At 40.0% G+C, this 22,919-nt stretch overlaps 1 protein-coding gene across 4 annotated transcripts; it reads right to left on the bottom strand.

The window, feature by feature from the left end:
- Positions 1-350: 350 nt before the first annotated feature.
- usp21 (ubiquitin specific peptidase 21) lies at positions 351-21,946 on the bottom strand. Of its 4 annotated transcripts, none has more exons than XM_062964915.1 (14): positions 21,776-21,946; positions 19,491-19,584; positions 17,880-18,696; positions 15,446-15,505; positions 13,510-13,633; positions 11,450-11,561; positions 9,752-9,889; positions 8,761-8,825; positions 6,894-6,997; positions 6,429-6,515; positions 4,797-4,875; positions 4,472-4,579; positions 2,912-3,026; positions 351-918 (listed from the first exon to the last, which is right to left on the bottom strand). In XM_062964915.1, exons 2-14 carry the CDS (start codon positions 19,541-19,543, stop codon positions 828-830), a joined length of 1,953 nt encoding a protein of 650 aa, XP_062820985.1. In that variant the 5' UTR covers positions 19,544-19,584; positions 21,776-21,946; the 3' UTR covers positions 351-827. The 4 variants fall into 4 exon arrangements, with proteins under 4 accessions (XP_062820985.1, XP_062820982.1, XP_062820983.1 ...); XM_062964912.1 differs by lacking the exon at positions 21,776-21,946 and adding an exon at positions 21,646-21,669; XM_062964913.1 differs by lacking the exon at positions 21,776-21,946 and adding an exon at positions 21,646-21,669 and having other exon boundaries at positions 17,889-18,696.
- Positions 21,947-22,919: the final 973 nt, after the last annotated feature.

The following is a 22,919-nucleotide window of genomic DNA, read 5'->3' as shown; positions in this document are numbered from 1 at the left end:
GTCTATATCAAGTTCACAAAGGTAAAAAGTGCAAACCAGTACGAAAATGGCCACGGAAACAGCATTGTTATGGGGATGAGCAATATTTATCTAAAGGCCTGAGTGAAGAGTGAGGTTTTCAAGCTCTTTCTGAATGCTACCAGGGTGGGGGCCTCTCTGGATACAGGTGAACTCTCTGATGCCAATAGAGGACTGTGACCCCTTAAAGAAAATACATTATCTGAGAAACAATTATGGAAGAGCTGGAAAATATTGCACTGTATGCAACAAACACTCACAAATGTGTGTCTATTTGAATAAATAAATAAATAAATAGAAATAAAAAAAAATTAAGAAACGAGACAAAACCCTTATTTTTTTAGCAAATTTATTCACAAAAAAAGTCTCAACCTTTTCATTGTTCGGTCTTTTTTTATCTATGTACAAAGTCATCATTATGTACAAAGTTAAAATCAGTAGCGGGCGTCATTTCACCTGAGGGGTCGGGGGACAGACGGACGGACAGACGGACAGGCAGAGGAGGTGTCATCATCCGCCTCAGTTTCCCTCTCGGTCGGGCTTTTCCCCACAACCTAGACTCTTCCATAAGACGAGAGTCATCCTGCAGCCTTGGTAAAGTTAACCAAAGCCAAGGGGGAGAAAATAATATAATAATAATATTAATAATAAAACAACCCACAGGACAAAGTTGGGCGAACCAGCTCACTCTGAGAAACCAACTCCACACAGTGTTTGTTTGTTTTCTTATTGTTTTGTTTTTGTCTCTGAGGTAAGAGGGCAGTCGAGCAAAAACGCTGAAGGGCACCCAGTCATTTTATTATTTATTTTTACTGCTTCTTCCAGTGCGTGTCGTCCAGCTCGTAAAAAAGGACGTATCCCTCGCTGGAAGGGACCTGGTTCTCGCTGATCGGAGAGACACTGCCGAAGAAAGGAAGAAAGACGGGAAAAGTTGGAGAGACCCCAAGGAACATCCAGATTGAACCCATTTGAAGACACAATCCAAGCTCTCCCGACAGATGACCAGCCAGCCGCTGAATCGTAGAATTCTACAGTTGAGATCACAAAAGCCATCCAGTTTGACCCCATTTGAAGACACCATCCAAGCCCTCCCAACAGATGACCATCCAGCTGCGGCATCTTACAACTCTATGGTCTGGACCACAAAAGCCATTTGAAGACACAATCAAAGCCCTCCTGACAGATGGGCATCCAGCTGCGGCATCTTACAACTCTATGGTCTGGACCACAAAAGCCATTTGAAGACACAATCAAAGCCCTCCTGACAGATGGGCATCCAGCTGCGGCATCTTACAACTCTATGGTCTGGACCACAAAAGCCATTTGAAGACACAATCAAAGCCCTCCTGACAGATGAGCATCCAGCTGCGGCATCTTACAACACTATGGTCTGGACCACAAAAGCCATTTGAAGACACAATCAAAGCCCTCCTGACAGATGACCATCCAGACGCCAAATCTTAGAATTCTATAGTTGGAGCCACAAAAGCCAACCAATCTGACCCCGTTCTGCTATAAAGGAAGACACCATCAAAGCCCTCCCGACAGATAACCATCCAGCTGCTGAATCGTAGAATTCTACAGTTGGGACCACAAAAGCCATCCAGTTTGACCCCATTTCAAGACACAATCAAAGCCCTCCTGACAGATGACCATCCAGACGCCGAATCTTAGAATTCTACAGTTGGAGCCACAAAAGCCAACCAATCTGACCCCGTTCTGCTATAAAGGAAGACACCATCAAAGCCCTCATGACAGATGTCCATCTAGACTTGGCTTAAAAACTTCCAGAGAAGAAGACTCAGTTACCACCATCATCAAAGGCTGTTGTTATTATTGAATCACAGAGTTGGAAGAGACCCCAAGGGCCATTTAGTCCAACCCTGTTCTGCCACAAAGGAAGACACCATCAAAGCTCTCCCAACAGATGGCCATCTGGCCTCTCCTTAACAACCTCCAGAGAAGTACAGGAGAGTCTCAATTATCCAAGACTTGCTTATCCAATGTTCTGGATTATCCAACGCATTTTTGTAGTCAATGTTTTCAATAAATCGTGATATTTTAGTGCTAAATTCATAAATACAGTAATTACTACATAACATTATTTCATATTGAACTACTTTTTCTGTCAAATGTGTTGTATAACATGATGTTTTGGTGCTTAATTTGTAAAATCATAACCTAATTTGATGTTTAATATGCTTTTCCTTAATCCCTCCTTATTATCCAAGATATCCGCTTATCCAAGCTTCTGCCGGTCCGTTTATGTTGGATAAGTGAGACTCTACTGTAGATGTCACTGGACTCCCACTGGTCTATATTCCATTAGAAGGAACCCTAAAGATCATCCAGTCCAACCCCCTTCTACCTTGTAGGAAGACATAATCAAAACACTCCAGACAGATGGCCATCTAGACTTGGCTTAAAAACTTCCAGAGAAGAAGACTCAGTTACCATCACCATCAAAGGCTGTTGTTATTATTGAATTACAGAGTTGGAAGAGACCCCAAGGGCCATTTAGTCCAACCCTGTTCTGCCACAAAGGAAGACACCATCAAAGCTCTCCCAACAGATGGCCATCTGGCCTCTCCTTAACAACCTCCAGAGAAGTAGATGTCACCGGACTCCCACCGGTCTATATTCCATTAGAAGGAACCCTAAAGATCATCCAGTCCAACCCCCTTCTACCTTGTAGGAAGACATAATCAAAACACTCCAGAGAGATGGCCATCCAGCCACTACTTAACAACCTCCAGAAGAGGGGACATTACTGGACTCCCAGGCAGTCTATAGTCCATTAGAAGGGACCCTAAAGGTCATTTATTCCAACCCCCTTCTGCCTTAATGAAAGACACAAAAAGCCGAGCAAAGATTCTGCAGCATTTTGACCTACCGGGAATCATTGTAGACCCGCCAGCCAGACTGGTCCTTGCAGAAGGCTGTGTAGTGGCCGTAGTGTACACTGCCGGAGTGGTTACAGAGGGCGTAAAGGTTGTACACAGGAGTCCCTGCAAAGAAAAAGGGGCAGGGCAACATCTTTCAAAAAGACGTAAATTATTTTGGTTATTGTTAATATTAAGATTAACAATAATATTATTATTACTAATTATTATTATTATTACTAATAATATTACAATATATTGATATAGTACAATATAGTAATTTATTGCCAGTATTGTGCTATGCTAATAATATAATATTGTATGTAAATTTAATTTGTAAGCTGCTCTTGAGTCCCCTTCGGGGTGAGAAGGGCGGGATATAAATGTGTTAAATAAATAAATAAATAGTTTTGTTTTCAAAAACTCATTTCACACAGGTCTCTGAATGTGGCTGGATTTCAAATGCAAAGGATAGAAATAATAATAATTATTATTGAAGGCCTTTATATAATAATAATAATAATAATAATAATAATAATAAAAAATCAGCTGATGACCCAAAATGCGGACTGTGCAAGGAAACCGACGAAACCATTGATCATCTCCTCAGCTGCTGTAAGAAAATTGCACAGACAGACTACAAACAGAGGCACAACTACGTGGCCCAAATGATTCATTGGAACTTATGCCTCAAGTACCACCTCCCAGCAGCAAAGAACTGGTGGGATCACAAACCTGCAAAAGTATTGGAAAATGAGAACGCAAAGATACTGTGGGACTTCCGAATCCAGACTGACAAAGTTCTGGAACACAACACACCAGACATCACAGTTGTGGAAAAGAAAAAGGTTTGGATCATTGATGTCGCCATCCCAGGTGACAGTCGCATTGACGAAAAACAACAGGAAAAACTCAGCCGCTCTCAGGACCTCAAGATTTAACCTCAAAGACTCTGGCAGAAACCAGTGCAGGTGGTCCCGGTGATGATGGGCACATTGGGTGCCGTGCCAAAAGATCTCAGCCGGCATTTGGAAACAATAGACATTGACAAAATTACGATCTGCCAACTGCAAAAGGCCACCCTACTGGGATCTGCACGCATGATCCGAAAATACATCACACAGTCCTAGACACTTGGGAAGTGTTCGACTTGTGATTTTGTGATATGAAATCCAGCATATCGATCTTGTTTGCTGTGTCATAATAAAATAAAATAAAATAATAATAATCTTCATTGAACAGCATTATATTATTATTATTATTATTATTATTATTATTATTATTATTATTATTATTAAACGTATATACCGCTACTCCCGGTTTGGCTCGAAATGTAGACATTGTATGTGTCTACACCGATGCAGTTCAATTATATAAACCTCCCTTGTCTAGTTTCCAACAGATCTCAAGACCTCTGAGGATGCCTGCCATAGATGTGGTGGAACGTCAGGAGAGAATGCTTCCGGAACATGGCCATACAGCCCGGAAATCTCATAGCAACCCAAATAAAGGCTCAGATCTGGTCTCAGAAGGCACAGCAAGGATTGCCCTGGTTTTGACACCCAACTCACCTGCTTTTTCGCTGGCAAACTCCTTCAGGTTCAGCTGTTGTAGGGGGAAGTCCACAAACACAGAGCACTTCTTAATGGAGTAGCGGGTGGTGGAGAAACGGTTCAGATCTAAGCGAGCAGAAGTTAAGGAATTACTGGTGAAGGGCTCACTTGCAGGTATTGCGGATGGAGGATGCCTGCCATAGATGTGGGCGAAACGTCAGGAGAGAATACTTCTGGAACATGGCCATACAGCCCGGAATACATACAACAACCCAGCCCCCTTAAGACTTATGACCAGGCCCTGCAGCCTTTAGCATCCCAATATAAGATTCGGAAAGGATACGTAGCACAAGGATTCGGGGAAAGCGCTGGATGGTCAGCTTCTTGGTACTTCGGGTCCTCTGCCGACATTTATCACATTCCTATTCGAGAGAGAAGGTGGGGGTGTCAATATGTATTGTTTAACACTACTGTTTTTATTCAGTTTTTATATTGTGAATTGCATTTTTATGTAACTTGTATTTTATTTATTATTTATTAAATACATTTATAACCCACCCTTCTCACCCCGAAGGGGACTCAGAGCGGCTTACAAATTAAATTTACATACAATATTATATTATTAGCACAGCACAATACTGGCAATAAATTACCATATTCTACTATATCTATATACAGTAGAGTCTCACTTATCCAACACTCGCTTAGCCAACATTCTGGATTATCCAACGCATTTTTGTAGTCAATGTTTTCAATATATCGTGATATTTTGGTGCTAAATTTGTAAATACAGTAAGTACTACATAGCATTACTGCATATTGAACAACTTTTTCTGTCAAATTTGTTGTATAACATGATGTTTTAGTGCTTAATTTGTAAAATCATAACCTAATTTGATGTTTAATAGGCTTTTCCTTAATCCCTCCTTATTATCCAACATATTCGCTTATCCAACGTTCTGTCGGCCCGTTTACGTTGGATAAGTGAGACTCTACTGTATTGTAATATTATTAATAATATTACTTGTAATATATAATATACTAGCTGTGCCTGGCCACGCGTTGCTGTGGCGAAGTCTGGTGGTCTGGGAAATAAAGTATTGAGGAATTGGTGGTAGTTAAGGTAAAAGGTAAAGGTTTTCCCCTGACATTAAGTCCATTATAAATGGGTTATATAGCTGTGTGGAAGGGCCTTGAGTCTACACTGCCATATAATCCAGTGCAAATTAGATAATCTGTGGAAGAGGCCTAAGTGAGGCCTAACTTTGCCTGTCCCCTGGGTGAGTGGGTTGCTAGGAGACCAAGTGGGCAGAGCTTAGCCTTCTAACTGGCAGCAATTGGATAAAAAACAATTATTCCTCTCCCTCTAATTAGGACTTTATTTTTCTTTTCTTTTTGTTGTATCAACCTAGAGGCATGGATGATGGGTTGTGTTGTCAAATTTCGAGGTTGGGGGGGCTGTAGTTTTGTTGTTTTGTCGGTCGCCGTGATGCCATCACTCTTTTATATATATAGATAATCGATATTATTATATTGTATTATTAGTATTATATTGTATTACAAAATAATATTATCAATATTATATGCATATACATAATTATATACATAATTATAATATATTATAAATATATTATAATTTTAACTGTGTTGTTGAGCTTTCCCCCATGTGAGCCACCCTGAGTCCCCTAGGGGAGATGAGGCGGGATATAAAAATAAAGTTGTTATTATTATTATTATTATTATTATTATTATTATTATTATTATTATTATTATTACGAAGAATGGGAACTAAGTCTGGGGAAATCAAAAAGGGCAAAAGAGACTTCTATGGGTTGCAGATTCAATAATGTCTCAGCTAGCATGGTTGCTTGGACCAGAACCTGGACACTGTTGTTGACATATACCACAGACTCTGGTCATACTTTTGTTTATTCCAAATATGAGGTTAGGGTTTGTTTTTTTACAAGAGTCTTACCGGTGCATTCTCCGAGTCCAGCTCCTCTTCTTTGGTGAAGAGGCTGAAACAGTCGAGGAGAGAGACCTTTCCGCCCGTGAAGCCCTTCTGCAAAACAGAGGCAAAGATTTCATTAGGAATAATAATAATAATAATAACTTTATTCTTATACCCCGCCCCATCTCCCCGAAGGGACTCGGGGCGGCTTACATGGGGCCATGCCCAGACAAAACAGTATAAAAGCGAAACAATAAAACCGATCAATCAAACAATAAAAACAAGTCATAAAAAACCACATAGAAAAATAAAATGATAAAATCATGGATTAGATTCAAAGGATCTGTGCCAAAAGTGCAAAATATATCAATGTCTTTGACCTTGCCTTACATGTCTATTGAGGGCAAAACCCCTCCACAATTTTGGCATGCTGGGTCCCCCAAATGCTTCCTACCCCCCAAAACCTATTGTAATTTCATTGACGCCTACTTTGGGGATGGGCAGGGAGAGGTCGCAGAAAACTTCAAACGTGGTCGACCTATAACCGCACACTTGACACTTGAGGCAGCTCTTCAGCTGGCCGACAAAGAGGTCTGGCAGAGAGAGAAGGAAAGAAAAAAATTACCATATATACTCGAGTATAAGCCGACCCGAATATAAGATGAGGCACCTAATTTTACCACAAAAAACTGGGAAAACATTGACTCCAGTATAAGCCGAGGGTGGTAAATTTCAGAAATAAAAATAGATACCAATAAAATTACATTAATTGAGGCATCAGTAGGTTAAATGTTTTTGAATATTTACATAAAGCTCAAATTTAAGATAAGACTGTCCAACTCTGATCAAATCATGATTCTCATCTTCTTCAATGTAAATGTGCTTATGTATCCTTTTAATAATAATAGAGTAAAATAATACATGCAATAATAATAATATTAAATACAGGAAAATAATACAAGTAATAATATATAGAGAAAAATAATAAATGCAATAATAATAAGATCAGAGTGAAATAATAAATGTATTAATAATAATAATAATAAAAATAGAGTAAAATAAATGTAATAGTAGCAACAATAATAGAGAAAAATAATAAATATACCATATATACGTGAGTATAAGCCGACCTGAATATAAGCCAACCAGGACCCAAGTATTAGCCGAGGAGGTTTTTTTTCAGGCCTAACAAAGGGCTGAAAAACTAGGCTTATACTCAAGTATATACAGTAATAATAATGTGTTTGTTTATTATCTGCCTCTTTTTGTGGCTCTCTACAATAATTATTTTACTCTGTCTTCCCCATTCTGGTGACCACACTGGACAAAAAAACCCAAAATTCCACTATCATCAGCCTTCATGCCCTGATTCACTACATTCATATTCCACAGACTTGAGTTAAATTATTTTGCAGAATCCTGCCTTCTATAAGATGCAAAAGCCACAGTGATGTTGTACTTTTGGGATTTTAAGACACAGCTTTCCATTAAGTCAAATCTCCAAGGTATTTTGAAGGGGGAGGAACAGATACTATAATAATAATAATAATAATAATAATAATAATAATACTTTATTTATAACCTGCCACCATCTCCCCGCGGGGACTCGGGGCGGCTCACAACGTTACAAAAGTAACAGCGCAAATACATTAAACAATATACACAGTTTAAAACACAAGAAGTTGATAAAACAGAAGTTAAAACAAAGGTTTATAAAACAGTAATAATACCAAACAACCACCAATGCAAATCCGTCAACTTCAAAGGTGGGGGGGGGGACTATAGCAGCAATATAAGATAAAATCATTAGATTAAAATACCCAGATAAAAGGAACCTAATAACATTCAGAATAGAATTATAATGAGGCTGGTCATCCAATAGCTGTCTCTCCAAAGGCCAGCCCAAACATCCAGGTTTTCAATTATTTCTACACCTCCCATCAGCCAAATCAGAATAATAATAATAATAATAATAATAATAATAATAATAATAATTATTATTATTATTATTTTATTCTTATATCCCAACCCCAGATCCCCGAAGGGACTCGGGGCGGCTTACAACAGGGAGAAGCCCGAAACGATATAGCAAAAAACATTACATACTCAAAACATAACAACAAAATTAAAAGATTTCAACAGTAAACAAAATAACATAGTAATAATACTTAAAATCTGAGCAGATAAAATCAGAGTGAATAAAGGAGGAATGCAGGGACAAGCTCCATTAAAGTGCTGTATTATATGGAATAAAGAACAGAGATAAAGTGCCATACAATTTTGTAAACAGAAAAATAGTCTGATGACAATCTGATGACACGTAAGCAGGGATGATGGGAGGGATGTCCACACTCACCCACTATTTTGCTGTCCTCTCTTTCCAGGTAACGCTTCCACATCTGGTTGGCTTGTTCGTCATCACTGTGTGGAGAAAGAAAAGGCAAGAAGTAAACATTAGTAAACAACACAAGAAGTAAACAACACAAACAACACATTGTTTGTGTTGTTTTTATGACTGGAAACCACCCTGAGTCCCATCCGGGAGATAGGGCGGTATATAAATAAAGTTTTATTTATTTATTATTAATATAAGAACAGCCCCAGTATCCTCAGAGACAACAGAAATCTGCCCTTAAATGTCTCAGGAAGATGCAAAAAATTCACGATTCAATTTCTGCCACTTTCAGTTGAAAAGATTCTTAGAAACAGAGTAAAAAAACAACAACAATTTGATTTACCGTATATACTTGAGTATAAGCTGACCCGAATATAAGCTGAGGCACCTAATTTTACCACAAAAAACTGGGAAAATATTGACTCCAGTATAAGCCGAGATATCAATAAAATTACATTAACTGAGGCATCAGTAATTTAAATGTTTTTGAATCTTTACATCAAACTGTAATTTAAGATATGACTATTCAACTCTGATTAAATCATTATTTTCATCTCTTCAATGCAAATGTGCTTATGTACCCTTTTAATAATCATAGAGTGAAATAATAAATGTAATAATAATAATAATGCAGTAAAATAATAAATGTAATAACAGAGTAAAATAATAAATGTATTAATAATAAATACAGAGTAAAATAAATGTAAAAGTAACAACAATAAAATAATAAATGTAATAATAATCATTAATAGAGTAAAATAATAAATGTAACAATACCAATAATAATAGAGAAAAATAATAAATATACCATATATAAGTATAAGCCGACCTGAATATAAGCCTCACCTGAGTATAAGCCGAGGAGGTTTTTTTTTTCAGTCCTAAAAAAGGGCTGAAAAACTAGGCTTATACTCGAGTATATACAGTATTATTTCTGCCCGACCAGACTCACCTCAGAATGTCGGCATCCTCCAATACGGAGGCCCTCTTGGCGTCGGAAAGGATGCTGGGCGTTTTGCGTCCTTTCCTATTGATCTCCACATGCAACCGATCCATCAGGAACTTCAGAAACTCCTGAGCGTCTTGCTGGCTGGAAAGGGAAGACGGGAAAAGCACAGGACAATTTAATCTTCAGGCAATGAAACAACAACAAAACAGAGAGCCCAGATTCATTCTTTTATCTAAAGGGTCTCGGAAAAATATTCATGGTTGGAGGTATTATTGCATCCCAAAGGTATATTATTTTCTAAGCCACTAAGGGCCTTTTAGAGGACATTACTAGATTCTGCAAGAAAACGAGGAAAAACTGAAATCGGATAACACATGGCTCTTGTTTTCATCATTAAAAATATATTAAATGAGATGATCTTACATAGGATGGAGCAACAGAGTTCTGGAAGACATCTGGAAGGTTCTACATATACAGTAGAGTCTCACTTATCCAACATTCGCTTATCCAACGTTCTGGATTATTGAACGCATTTTTGGAGTCAATGTTTTCAATACATCATATTTTGGTGCTAAATTCATAAATACAGTAATTACTACGTAGCATTACTGCATGTTGAACTACTTTTTCTGTCAAATTTGTTGTATAACATGATGTTATGATGCTTAATTTGTAAAATCATAACCTAATTTGATGTTTAACAGGCTTTTCCTTAATCCCTCCTTATTATCCAACATATTCGCTTATCCAACGTTCTGCCGGCCCGTTTATGTTGGATAAGTGAGACTCTACTGTAGTTCTTATATTTTTTTTTCTTACATATACCTTCACTTGCTCATGGAGAAAAGGATTCTAATACTGTGCTATCTCAATTTTTAAATGGGCCTAAGTTTAAATTGCTTTTAATTCTGTTGCTAGTTCACTACTACTACTACTACTACTACTACTAACAACAACAATTTCTTACTTATTACCGGCATCTTCTTATAGCTCAAGGCGAGGCACAATAATAATAATAATAATAATAATATCTTGTTTGCTGTGTCATACTATGCTGTTGTGTCAAAATAATAATAATAATAATAATAATAATAATAATAATAATAATAATAATAATAATAATACATCACACAGTCCTAAACACTTGGGAAGTGTTCGACTTGTGATTTTGTGATACGAAATCCAGCATCTAGATCTCGCTTGCTGTGTCATACTCCGTCTTTGCGTCAATAACAATAACAACAATAACAACAGCAACAACATCACATAGTCCTAAACGCTTGGGAAGTGTTCGACTTGTGTTTTTGTGATACAAAATCCAGCATATATATCTCGTTTGCTGTGTCATACTATGTCTTTGTGTCAATAACAATAACAATAACAACAACAACAACATTACATAGTCCTAAACGCTTGGGAAATGTTTGACTTGTGATTTTGTGATACGAAATCCAGCATATCCAGCACAGACAACTGCCATGGGCTACTCTCACATTTAGAAGCTACACCTGGTTCCCAATGCAAGGGCAAGTATATGAACTGAAATTCACGCAATGCATTCCCTCTGATATTACATCACTAACATTTTCTCTTTGGCTTCTGGAACAAGTGAAAAACGGCAACCCAGGGAGACTGAATGAGTGGCACAGACAAACAAAGAAGAAAGGAACCGAGAGGAGGGAAAACCCGGCTTTTTCTCACCTGTATCCTGTAAAGGATGGCACGTATTTCTGGAAGATGGCTTTGAAGCGGCTGGGATTGGCGGCTTCTGTGGAATCGGGGTGCCACAAGGTGGCAATGACATCTGCGAAGGCTGCCGAGGGAGAAACCAAAAAAGGTGAAGGGGACAACAAAACACCCTTCAGTTAGCCTGCCCTCCTCTACAATTCCAGAATGCTCACGCGTAGGAAACCATGATAACCATAGCTATGAAACTAGAGCTGCAGCAGTCTATCCATCCTTTACTTACTGTATATACTCGAGTATAAGCCTAGTTTTTCAGCCCTTTTTTAGGACTGAAAAGAAAAACCTCCTCGGCTTATACTTGGGTAAGGGTCCTGGTTGGCTTATATTCAGGTCGGCTTATACTCAAGTATATATAGTATATTTATTATTTTTCTCTATTATTATTGGTATTTTGCCCAGCTCATTTTATGTTTTTATTGCTGTGTTTTTCATGTGTTTTATAATGATTGTGATTTTTTTAATGCCTTTTAAATTTATTTGTGTGTTTTTGTATTTGATATTACTGTATGCTGGTTTTATATCTGTAAGCCGCCCCGAGTCCCTCTGGGGAGATGGTGGCAAACAACAAAAATAAAATTATTATTATTATTATTATTATTATTATTATTATATTATTATTATTGTTACATTTATTATTTTACTCTATTAATGATTATTATTACATTTATTATTTTACTCTATTGTTGTTACAGTAGAGTCTCACTTATCCAAGCCTCGCTTAGCCAAGCTTCTGGATTATCCAAGCCATTTTTGTAGTCAATGTTTCCAATATATCGTGATATTTTGGTGCTAAATTCGCAAATACAGTAATTACAACATGACATTACTGCGCATTGAACTATTTTTTCTGTCAACTTTGTTATTTTGGTGCTTAATTTGTAAAATCATAACCTAATTTGATGTTTAATAGGTTTTTCATTAATCCCTCCTTATTATCCAAGATATTCGCTTATCCAAGCTTCTGCTGGCCCGTTTAGCTTGGATAAGTGAGACTCTACTGTAATACATTTATTATTTTACTTTATTTATTATTACATTTATTATTTTACTGCATTTACTATTATTACATTTCTTATTTCACTCTATTACAGTAGTCTCACTTATCCAACATAAGCGGACCAGCAAAAGTTTGGATAAGCGAATATGTTGGATAATAAGGAGGCATTAAGGAAAAGCCTATTAAACATCAAATTAGGTTATGATTTTACAAATTAATTCACCAAAACATCATGTTATACAACAAATTTGACAGAAAAAGCAGTTCAATACGCAGTAATGTTATGTTGTAATTACTGTATTTACGAATTTAGCACCAAAATATCATGATGTATTGAAAACACTGACTACAAAAATGCGTTGGATAATCCAGAACGTTGGATAAGCGAGTGTTAGATAAGTGAGACTCCACTGTATTATTAAAAGGATACATAAGCACATTTACATTGAAGAAGATGAAAATAATGATTTAATCAGAGTTGAACAGTCATATCTTAAATTACAGTTTGATGTAAAGATTCAAAAACATTTAAACTACTGAGGCCTCAATTAATGTAAATTTATTGATATCTCGGCTTATAGTGGAGTCAATGTTTTCCCAGTTTTTTTGTGGTAAAATTAGGTGTCTCAGCTTATATTCAGGTCAGCTTATACTCGAGTATATACAGTTGTTTTCTGAATCAGAACCCTAAATAACCCCAGGAAGAAGTCTAAAAACCAAAAAACACATTTTTTGGTTGGGCTGCATAATAATAATAATGTGCAAGCTTTGGGTCAGAGAATGAAAGCCACGGACAATACAGAAATTGGGTCCTCTAATTATATAACCCTTTTGTTATAGGCCAAGGTAATTATGTAATTGTGGTCAACTGGACTTGGGATTAAAAGCAGCCAGAGACCAATTTAGATTGTGGATCACGACCAAGATCCTGTGAGCCCAAGTCACTTCAGACAGGACTCCATTACGTAATCTCTTCCTGTCGAGGAAAAGAAACAGGCCGCAGAGGGGTTGCCGTCACCTTCCGTCAACTCCTGCTGGGTCCGCAGGGCTCCGGGTTGCTCTTGCCGAAATTCGCGGCGGAGGCAGTAGTCCCGCAAGGGTTTGGTGCTGCTCAGGCACTGGAGGACAGCGTTCATGAAGCACTGAGAATGAGGCCAAAAGACAAAAAACATTACTCTGGAAACAAAAATTACTATGGAACTGATTTGAAACAAAGTGGCTCTGAATTGGGGACTGTAAATATATACAATATATTATTATATATACAATAATATATGATAATATAATATGTATATACAGTAGAGTCTCATTTATCCAACATAAATGGTCCGGCAGAACGTTGGATAAGCGAATATGTTGGATAATAAGGAGAAATTAAGGAAAAGCCTATTAATCATCAAATTAGGTTATGATTTTACAAATTAAGCACCCAAACATCATGTTATACAACAAATTTGACAGAAAAGGTAGTTCAATAAGTAGTAATGCTATGTAGTAATTACTGTATTTACCAATTTAGCACCAAAATATCACGATGTATTGAAAACATTGACTACAAAAATGCGTTGGATAATCCAGAACGTTGGATAAGCGAGTGTTGGATAAGTGAGACTCTACTGTACATGCAATATTGATAACAATATTATAACGTATGACAATATAATACTGTCAATAATACAATATAATACAGTAGAGTCTCACTTATCCAAGCTAAACGGGCCGGCAGAAGCTTGGATAAGCGAATATCTTGGATAATAAGGAGAGATTAAGGAAAAGCCTATTAAACATCAAATTAGGTTATGATTTTACAAATTAAGCACCAAAACATCATGTTCTACAACAAATTGGACAGAAAAAGTAGTTCAATACGCAGTCATGTTATGTTGTAATTATTGAATTTACGAATTTAGCACCAAAATATCACGATATATTGAAAACATTGACTACAAAAATGCCTTGGATAATCCAGAACCTTGGATAAGCGAGCCTTGGATAAGTGAAACTCTACTGTAATATTAATTATATATTACATGTTATGTTACTAACAATATTACAGTATATTGGTATAGTCCAATATCTATATCTATCTATATATATAAAAGAGTGATGGAATCAGGGCACCGGACAAAACAACAAAACTACAGACCCCCCAACCTCGAAATTTGACAACACAGCCCATAATCCACAGCTCTAGGTTGATACAACAAAAAGAAAAGAAAAATAAAGTCCTAATTAGAGGGAGAGCAATAATTGTTTTTATCCAATTGCTGCCAGTTTAGAGAGCTAAGCTCCACACATAGACCCCCTCTATCGTCACCACAGTACACAAACAACCAAATGCATACTAAACATAAAGACAACCATACAACACATATTCAATACCACCACTACCTCAACAATTTCTCACCAACACCACCAGACAACACCACAGCAACATGTGGCCGGGCACAGCCAGTAGTAATATATGAGGCGGCATTCAAAAATAAAGTTGCAATTATTATTATTATTATTATTAATAATAATAATATTGTGTTATGCTAATAACATAAAATATGGTATGTACATATAATTTGTAAACCGCTCTGAGTCCCCTTCGGGGTGAGAAAGGCGGGATATAAATGTGGTACATAAATAGTAAATAAATAAAGGTTGCCATAGGGAAACTATTCCAAACTTTGTACACAGAACCCCCATGACTCACTCAACCTAGTGGAGGGGTTTGAGGGGACTGACTCACCATAGTGGGAGCTGTAGTTTACCTGACAGCCAGGGAGCACACTGAACTCCACCCATGATGCATCCACAGCAAACTTCCCCAACATAATACACTTTAAGTACAGATGGGTTAACGTGGCATGATGTGAGTTGTAATTCACCCACAACAATATAATTTTTAAAAAGTGACTTTTTCAAATAACTGGAGCAGGGAAGGCAGCACATTGCCTGTTACTCACCGTGTTGCCAAGATTGCGCAGACCAATGTGCCCAGAGCCCAGAAGAAGGGTGTGATGTGTCTAAAGGGAAAGAAAGCACAGTAGGTAGCTGAAGTAGTTGTTTAATTCATTTTTATTTATTTATTTTATATATTATACTTTTATTTAATTTATATATTATAATTTCATTTAATTTATATTATATAAATATAATTTATATTTATATAAGAGCTCCAGCGTGTCTTGTGTCCCCACGAGGCATAATCCAAGCAGAACATGAAGTCTGACACACACATAGAGACAAAGGAGATTTACCTCGCTGGTCATCAGGAGCAACCCCATGACTGCGGTGTGGACCACGGACTCGGAAATGTCTGCTGCTCGACCATGAAGCTCACGCTTGGTGGCCAAGGTGCGGTGGAGCTTCTGCGGTAGTTCCACCAGCGTGGCCCCTTGAAGCCCCGGCATGGCTCGCCTTCCGAGTCCAGGGGAGCGAGCAAAAACGCAGGCTTCACCAGACACCGTGGCAAATGGAAAAGAAAAAAGGGCCGCTGGGCCCTCCCACCTGTCCCTATAAGCCACCGGTTCATGAGCTGATCCGATTTCTCCTGGCTATTCCTGGTTCTCCTGGAGGCTTTTCTCATGGGGATTAATTAGCAAGAAGAGCTCCTTTGAGGGACAGCTGCTGTTTGGATCACCAGGGAGCCAGATGGGGAGGAAATAAAAATAAATACAAACACCCCAATGGTAGGTGTAGCACGCTTGGGGTTACATCTTCCCCGGGAGACCCACACCATCCTCTAACCAGGAAAAGGCACATAATGGATGCTGCCCATCACACCACTTCTCAGAGACCAATGAAAGCAACCCTCCCTCTTTCCAGGAACACAACGACTTTCCCAGAAGTCACACCAAGCAGGTTAAGCTGAACAGCGACTATAGTGGCCTGAAAAATCCTCCCAGTGGGAAGGGGTGAGAAGGCCAGGATATAAACGTAGTCCATAAATAAATATCCCCCATAATTATCCCTGGAGCCCTCCATCCCCTGGTGGTTTAGATCAGTGGTTCCCAACCTTTTTTTGACCAGGGACCACTCTCCGACATTAGTACCAAAGAGGTTACAAATCAGAAAACTTCATTGGATAGACCATATCAGATCTATTTTCAGATACAGAGCATATGCCATCCGGTAGTTGGCATCTGCTTGCCCACAGAAAACCATATTTAATAATCTAGAGCTGATATTTTACTTTGATACTGTATAAGCATTTTATTGGACTGATGCTGTGTGTTTTGTATGTATTTTATCTTGTTTTACTGTAATTGTTTGGGCTTGGCCCTGTGTTAAGTCTCTCTGAATCCCTTCGTGGAGATGGAGGCAAGATACAAAAATAAAGTTGTTGTTTGTTTGTTTGTTGTTATTATTATTATTATTGACACAGCAACATTGTATGACACAGCAAATAAGACAGATATGCTGGATTTCGTATCACAAAATCACAAGTCGAACACTTCCCAAGTGTCTAGGACTATGTGATGTTGTTGCTGTTGTTATTGTTGTTATTGTTATTGACACAAAGACAGAGTATGACACAGCAAATGAGATCTATATGCTGGATTTCGTATCACAAAATCACAAGTCAAACACTTCCCAAGTGTTTAGGACTGTGTGATGTATTATTATTATTATTATTATTATTATTATTATTATTATTATTATTATTATTATTTTGACACAACAGCATAGTATGACACAGCAAACAATATGATATTATTATTATTATTATATTGTGCCTCGCTTTGAGCTGTAAGAAGAGGCGGGTAATAAGTAAGAAATTGTTGTTGTTGTTAGTAGTAGTAGTAGTAGTAGTGAACTATCAACAGAATTAAAAGCAATTTAAACTTAAGCCCATTTAAAAATTGAGATAGCACAGTATTAGAATCGTTTTCTCCATGAGCAAGTAAAGGTATATATATATAAGAAAAAAAGATAACTATATGCAGAACCTTCCAGATGTCCTCCAGAACTCTGTTGCTCCATCCTATGTAAGATCATCTCATTTAATATATTTTAATGATGAAAACAAGAGCCATGTGTTATCAAATTTCAGCTTTTCCTCGGTTTTTTTGGATGATGCGTGCAGACCCCAGTAGGGTGGCCTTTATTATTATTATTATTATTATTATTATTATTATTATTACTATTATTATTATTACTACTACTACTAAATGGTCTATTCAATGCAATTTTCTGAATCAGCACCCCAAATAACCTCAGAAACAGGCCTAAAAACAAAGACATCAAGAAAAAATATTATTTTGGTTGGGCTGTGATATTATCCATAGTAGTAACGGTGAGGCCACGGACCATTTTTTAGTTCTTGCGGATTACTGGGGGTCCACCGACCACAGGTTGGGAACCACTAGTTTAGATTAAAAGGTATCAATTCCATACAGTGCTTGCCTTCTCTTCCAGTTTGCCAAGAACAGGGGCCTTGCTCTGGGGCGGGCTGGTCGATAAGAGGAGGTCTGGAGAGCGAGTGTATTCCGGGGCTTGTGGGTCTATGCTGCGAGTCCTCAGGCAGCCTTCTGTGCAGACGGACAGCAGGGTGGCAGACGGTCTCCCATCCAGCCCTGTGGTGATGTTGACCCTGCGGAGCGAAGAACTTCTCTTCAGAGCCAGGGCGCCCAAGCCAATCTTGTGAACGCAAGAGGGGCTACGGTCCCGGAGGGACAGGCGGTTCAGTGCGGTGCTCAGCGGCTCCTCCCCATGGTTGCTGGCCTGGCTCAAGTCACCAATGCTGATGGATTTGGAACGGAGCAGGTTGCTTCTTCGTTGGTCAGAGTCCGGTCCACCAAAAAGAACCCCAGGCATCACGGTGAAGGAGGTGCTGCCAGAGATAGTGCCGGGCTGAGGGCAGCTGGGTATTTTGAGCGCGTGGTCTGCCTTGATGGGGCCGCGGCGAGAGGTGGGACCGCGCGGCACGTCGCTGTGCTTGGAGGCCCGGCCTCGATCAGTCTCAAGCTTCTTGCCCCTGTCGTCCAGAGGGGTTGGCCGGGGCGGTAAGGGCCGGAGTTTGGAAGGGCCAGAGAGTCCATTGGAGATGGAGGAGGACGAGCAACAATTGCGGTGCTCTTGACTCGGAGCTCGGTGTGCATTTGGGAGCTTGCTGTTGGCCTTTGGCTGAGAGGTGATGACTGCTTGCTCTCTCGCCCGGCTCATGCGGTGCTCAGACGCTTGGGGCATTGTGGAGAGAAGGGAAAGGAAGGCCCTACGACAAACGCAAGGGAAACAAGCAACATGGTCACTGTCCATTTTAAAAGCAAGGTCAGGGAATTAGAACATGACTTTTTTTTGTAAGTGTTCCAATGTTACAGTCTCTGAAAAGTTGGCATATTGAGATAACAATAATAATAATAATGATAAAACTTGTCAGAGCCAGCTAACAACTCCCAACAAAAGATTCCCCCAGGCAGGAATCACACAGGCTTTGATGCTGCAAGGCTTTTCAATGCTAATCAAGCTGACCAATTGCAACATTCACACTGGCCTCCAACAGACAAGAGTTCTTTCTCCCATCCTGGACCTCACCTGCCTAGTTTCCAACAGACCTCACAACCTCTGAGGTTTCATTTTGAATAATAATAATAATAATAATAATAATAATAATAATAATAATAATAATAATAATTTTATTTTTATACCCCGCCCCATCTCCCAGAGGGGACTCGGGGCGGCTTACATGGGGCCAAGCCCAGGCAGCAAACAATATAAAACTCAACAGTAAAAACAAATCATAAACAGATAAAAACCCTGTATATCTCCTCCAAAATTACAGAAAGTCAGAATGACATGAAATAAAATCAGTTTTAGCAGTAAGAGTGATTTAAATTGACAGAAACAAATTAAGCAAGCTTACAAGTTAAACAAGACCATTTAGAATCAGCACAAATACTCTGAGACAATCTGAAACCAATTTTGATTAACTCAACAGACACCAAAAGCCGGGTTCATGAGATCTACCAAGCCACAGAAGCTCAGTCCTTGCCCAATGTTGATACTAACCTCTCATAAGCCAAGAGACTCGTTCCCCGGCCAGATCCTGGTTCAAACCTCATAGAGGTGGCTGAGTACACAAGGGCTTTCCTCTGCAGTTGCCCTGCAAAGCAAAAGGAAAAGTGGGACTCATCCCTGGCTCGGCTTGCATTCAAAGATGTTTCATTTGACCCCATGTGATGCTTAGTGACACGAGCTTGGTTGTTTAGTCCTGCAGGGCAGAAAGAGTTGGACTGGATAGCCCTTGGGGTCTCTTCCAACCTTATGATTCTATGATTCTAATGAATGAGACACCAAAAATTAATATCAAACCAAATCTAAAGTGGACCCTGGTCAAGGTAGTCCCTGGTCAAACTGGGCCCTCGTGATGTGGGTCCTGGTCAAGGTGAGCCCTGGTCAAGGTAGCCCTGGTGATGTGGGTTCTGGTCAAGGTGGTGAGAAACGTGGACGGTCTACAGACGTCACACTCAACTCCTAGAACGTTTCCATCAGCGTTGCCTCAGAAAAATCCTGCAAATCTCTTGGGAAGACAGGCAGACAAATGTCAGCGTGCTTGAGGAAGCAAAGACTACCAGCAATGAAGCCATGCTCCTATGCCATCAACTCCGCTGGACTGGCCACGTTGTTCGAATGCCCAATCACCGTCTCCCAAAGCAGTTACTCCACTCCGAACTCAAGAATGGGAAACGGAATGTTGGTGGGCAGGAAAAGAGATTTAAAGATGGGCTTAAAGCCAACCTTAAAAACAGTGGCATAGACACTGAGAATTAGGAAGCCCTGGCCCTTGAGTACTCTAATTGGAGGTCAGCTGTGACCAGCAGTGCTGTGGAGTCCGAAGAGGCACGAATGGAGGGCTTAAGGGAGAAACGTGCCAAGAGGAAGGCCTGTCAAGCCAACCCTGACTGGGACCGCCTTCCACCTGGAAACTGATGTCCTCACTGCGGGAGAACATGCAGATCAAGAACAGGTCTCTTCAGCCACCTAAGAACCCACCCACAGGACCCCACGGCTGGAAGACCATCATCCTCGAACTACGAGGGATCGCCTAAGTAAGGAAGGTCCCTGGTCAAGGTGGTCCTGGTCAAAGTGGGTCCCTGGTCAAGATGGGTCCCTGGTGAGGTGGGTTCCTGGTTAAGGTGGGTCCCTGGTGAGGTAGGTTCTTAATCAAGGTGGGTCCCTGGTCAAATTGGTCCCTAGTCAAATTGGTTCCTGGTGAGGTGGGTTCCTGGTCAAGGTGGGTCCCTGGTGAGGTGGGTTCCTGGTCAAGGTGTGTCCCTGGTCAAATTGGTCCCTGGTGAAGTGGGTCCTGGTCAAGGTGGGCCAGGCCATGGTCAAGCTGGGCCTGGTCAAAGTGACCCTTGGTGAAGTGGTTCCTGGTCAGGGTGGGCCCTGGTCAAAGTGGACCCTGATCAAGGTGGTCTTTGATCAAGGTGCTCCCTGGTCAAAGTGAACTGTGGTCAAAGTGGACCATGGTGAGGTGGGTCCCTGGTCAAAGTGGGTCGTGGTCAAAGTGGACCCTGGTCAAAGTGGACTATGGCGAAGTGGTTCCTGGTCAGGATGGGCTGTGGTCAAATGAACCCTAGTCAGTGGACCCTGGTCAAGGTAGTCCCTGATCAAGGTGCTCCCTGGTCAAGGTGGACTGTGGTGAGGTGGGCCCTGGTCAAAAAAAAGGTTGGGAACCACTGCCATAGATCCTAATGATGAGATTACATAATACAGTAGAGTCTCACTTATTCAAGTTAAACGGGCAGGCACAACCTTGGATAAGCGAATATGTTGGATAATAAGGAGGGATTAAGGAAAAGCCTATTAAACATTAAATTAGGTTATGATTTTACAAATTAAGCACCAAAATAACAAAGTTGACAGAAAAAATAGTTCAATACGCAGTAATGTCATGTTGTAATTACTACATTTACGAATTTAGCACCAAAATATCACGATATATTGAAAACATGGACTACAAAAATGCCTTGGATAATCCAGAACCTTGGATAAACGAGTCTGGGATAAGTGAGACTCTACTGTAATGCCCGCAGGGCTCATCCAAGACAAAGGTGTGGGTGTCCTCCCCCCTTCAGGCAGGCCCAGGCCCGCTCTCCACCGCAAAAGCCGGCCTCCTAGGCCTCAACGGCCACTCAGCCACCAAACCCCTCCAAGAAACCTCCACAGCTTCTCTTCGTGTCCCTCATTCAGGAGCCTTCGCCGCTGCCCAGCTCGGCCACGACCCAAACGCACCCCCCTCCCGCCCGGACTCAGGGCCGCGAAGGCGTCCAGGTGCGGCAGGCGCTCACCTCCTCCACGACGCCATGGCAACAACAACTCCTGGGGCGCCCGCCGCCATCTTTGTCCCTCCTCTCCTCTCCGGCTTGCCCGGCCAGAGGTCTGGGCTTCGCGCGGCCCTACCGCGCAGGCGCACGCGATCCGCGCATGCGCCTCAGCGCGTCTCCCCCTCCCCTTTCGGGGCTTTGTTGACGCCACAGACTGTGCGCTCCTTTTTGCCGCAAAGTCCGCCACGCTCGCCTCCCGTTGCCATGGAGGCGAGCAAAGCGTCTCCGGAAATTTAAAGGGGCCGCAGTATTTTGCCAAAGTGAGCCTTGTATGTCTTATTACAGTAGAGTCTCACTTATCCAAGCTAAACGGGCCGGCAGAAGCTTGGATAAGCGAATATCTTGGATAATAAGGAGGGATTAAGGAAAAGCCTATTAAACATCAAATTAGGTTATGATTTTACAAATTAAGTACCAAAACATCATGTTATACAACAAATTTGACAGAAAAAGCAGTTCAATACGCAGTAATGTTATGTTGTAATTACTGTATTTATGAATTTAGCACCAAAATATCACGATATAGTAAAAACATTGACTATAAAAATGGCTTGGATAATCCAAAAACTTGGATAAGTGAGACTCTACTGTATTTATTTATTTACTATATTTATATCCTGCTCTTCTCACCCCGGAGGGGACTGAGCGGCTTACAAATCAAATGTACATACAATACATTATTAGCATAGCACAATATAAGCATTAAATTACTATATTGTACTATATCATTATATGGTAATATTATTAGTAATATTACATTTAATATATTATTATTATATTATATTATTAGTATAATATTGTATAACATTATATGAGCGGCCGCTGTTAGCTCCAGCTCCTGCCAACTTAGCAGTTCAAAAACATGCCAATGTGAGTACATCAATAGGTACCGCTCCAGCGGGAAGGTAATGGCGCTGCATGCAGTCATGCCGGCCCCATGACCTTGGAGGTGTCTACGGACAACGCTGGCTGTTCGGCTTAGAAATGGAGATGAGCACCAACCCCCTGAGTCAGACATGACTAGACTTAACGTCAGGGGAAAACCTTTACCTTTTTAAACATTATATTATTATCAATATTATAATTATATACAATATATTATATATTT

The sequence above is a fragment of the Anolis carolinensis genome, unplaced genomic scaffold, assembly GCF_035594765.1.
Source record: "Anolis carolinensis isolate JA03-04 unplaced genomic scaffold, rAnoCar3.1.pri scaffold_14, whole genome shotgun sequence".
Classification (NCBI taxonomy): Eukaryota; Metazoa; Chordata; class Lepidosauria; order Squamata; family Dactyloidae; genus Anolis; species Anolis carolinensis.
Note: the sequence above shows the minus strand (reverse complement) of the source record. Positions and strands in the feature narration are given on the sequence as shown.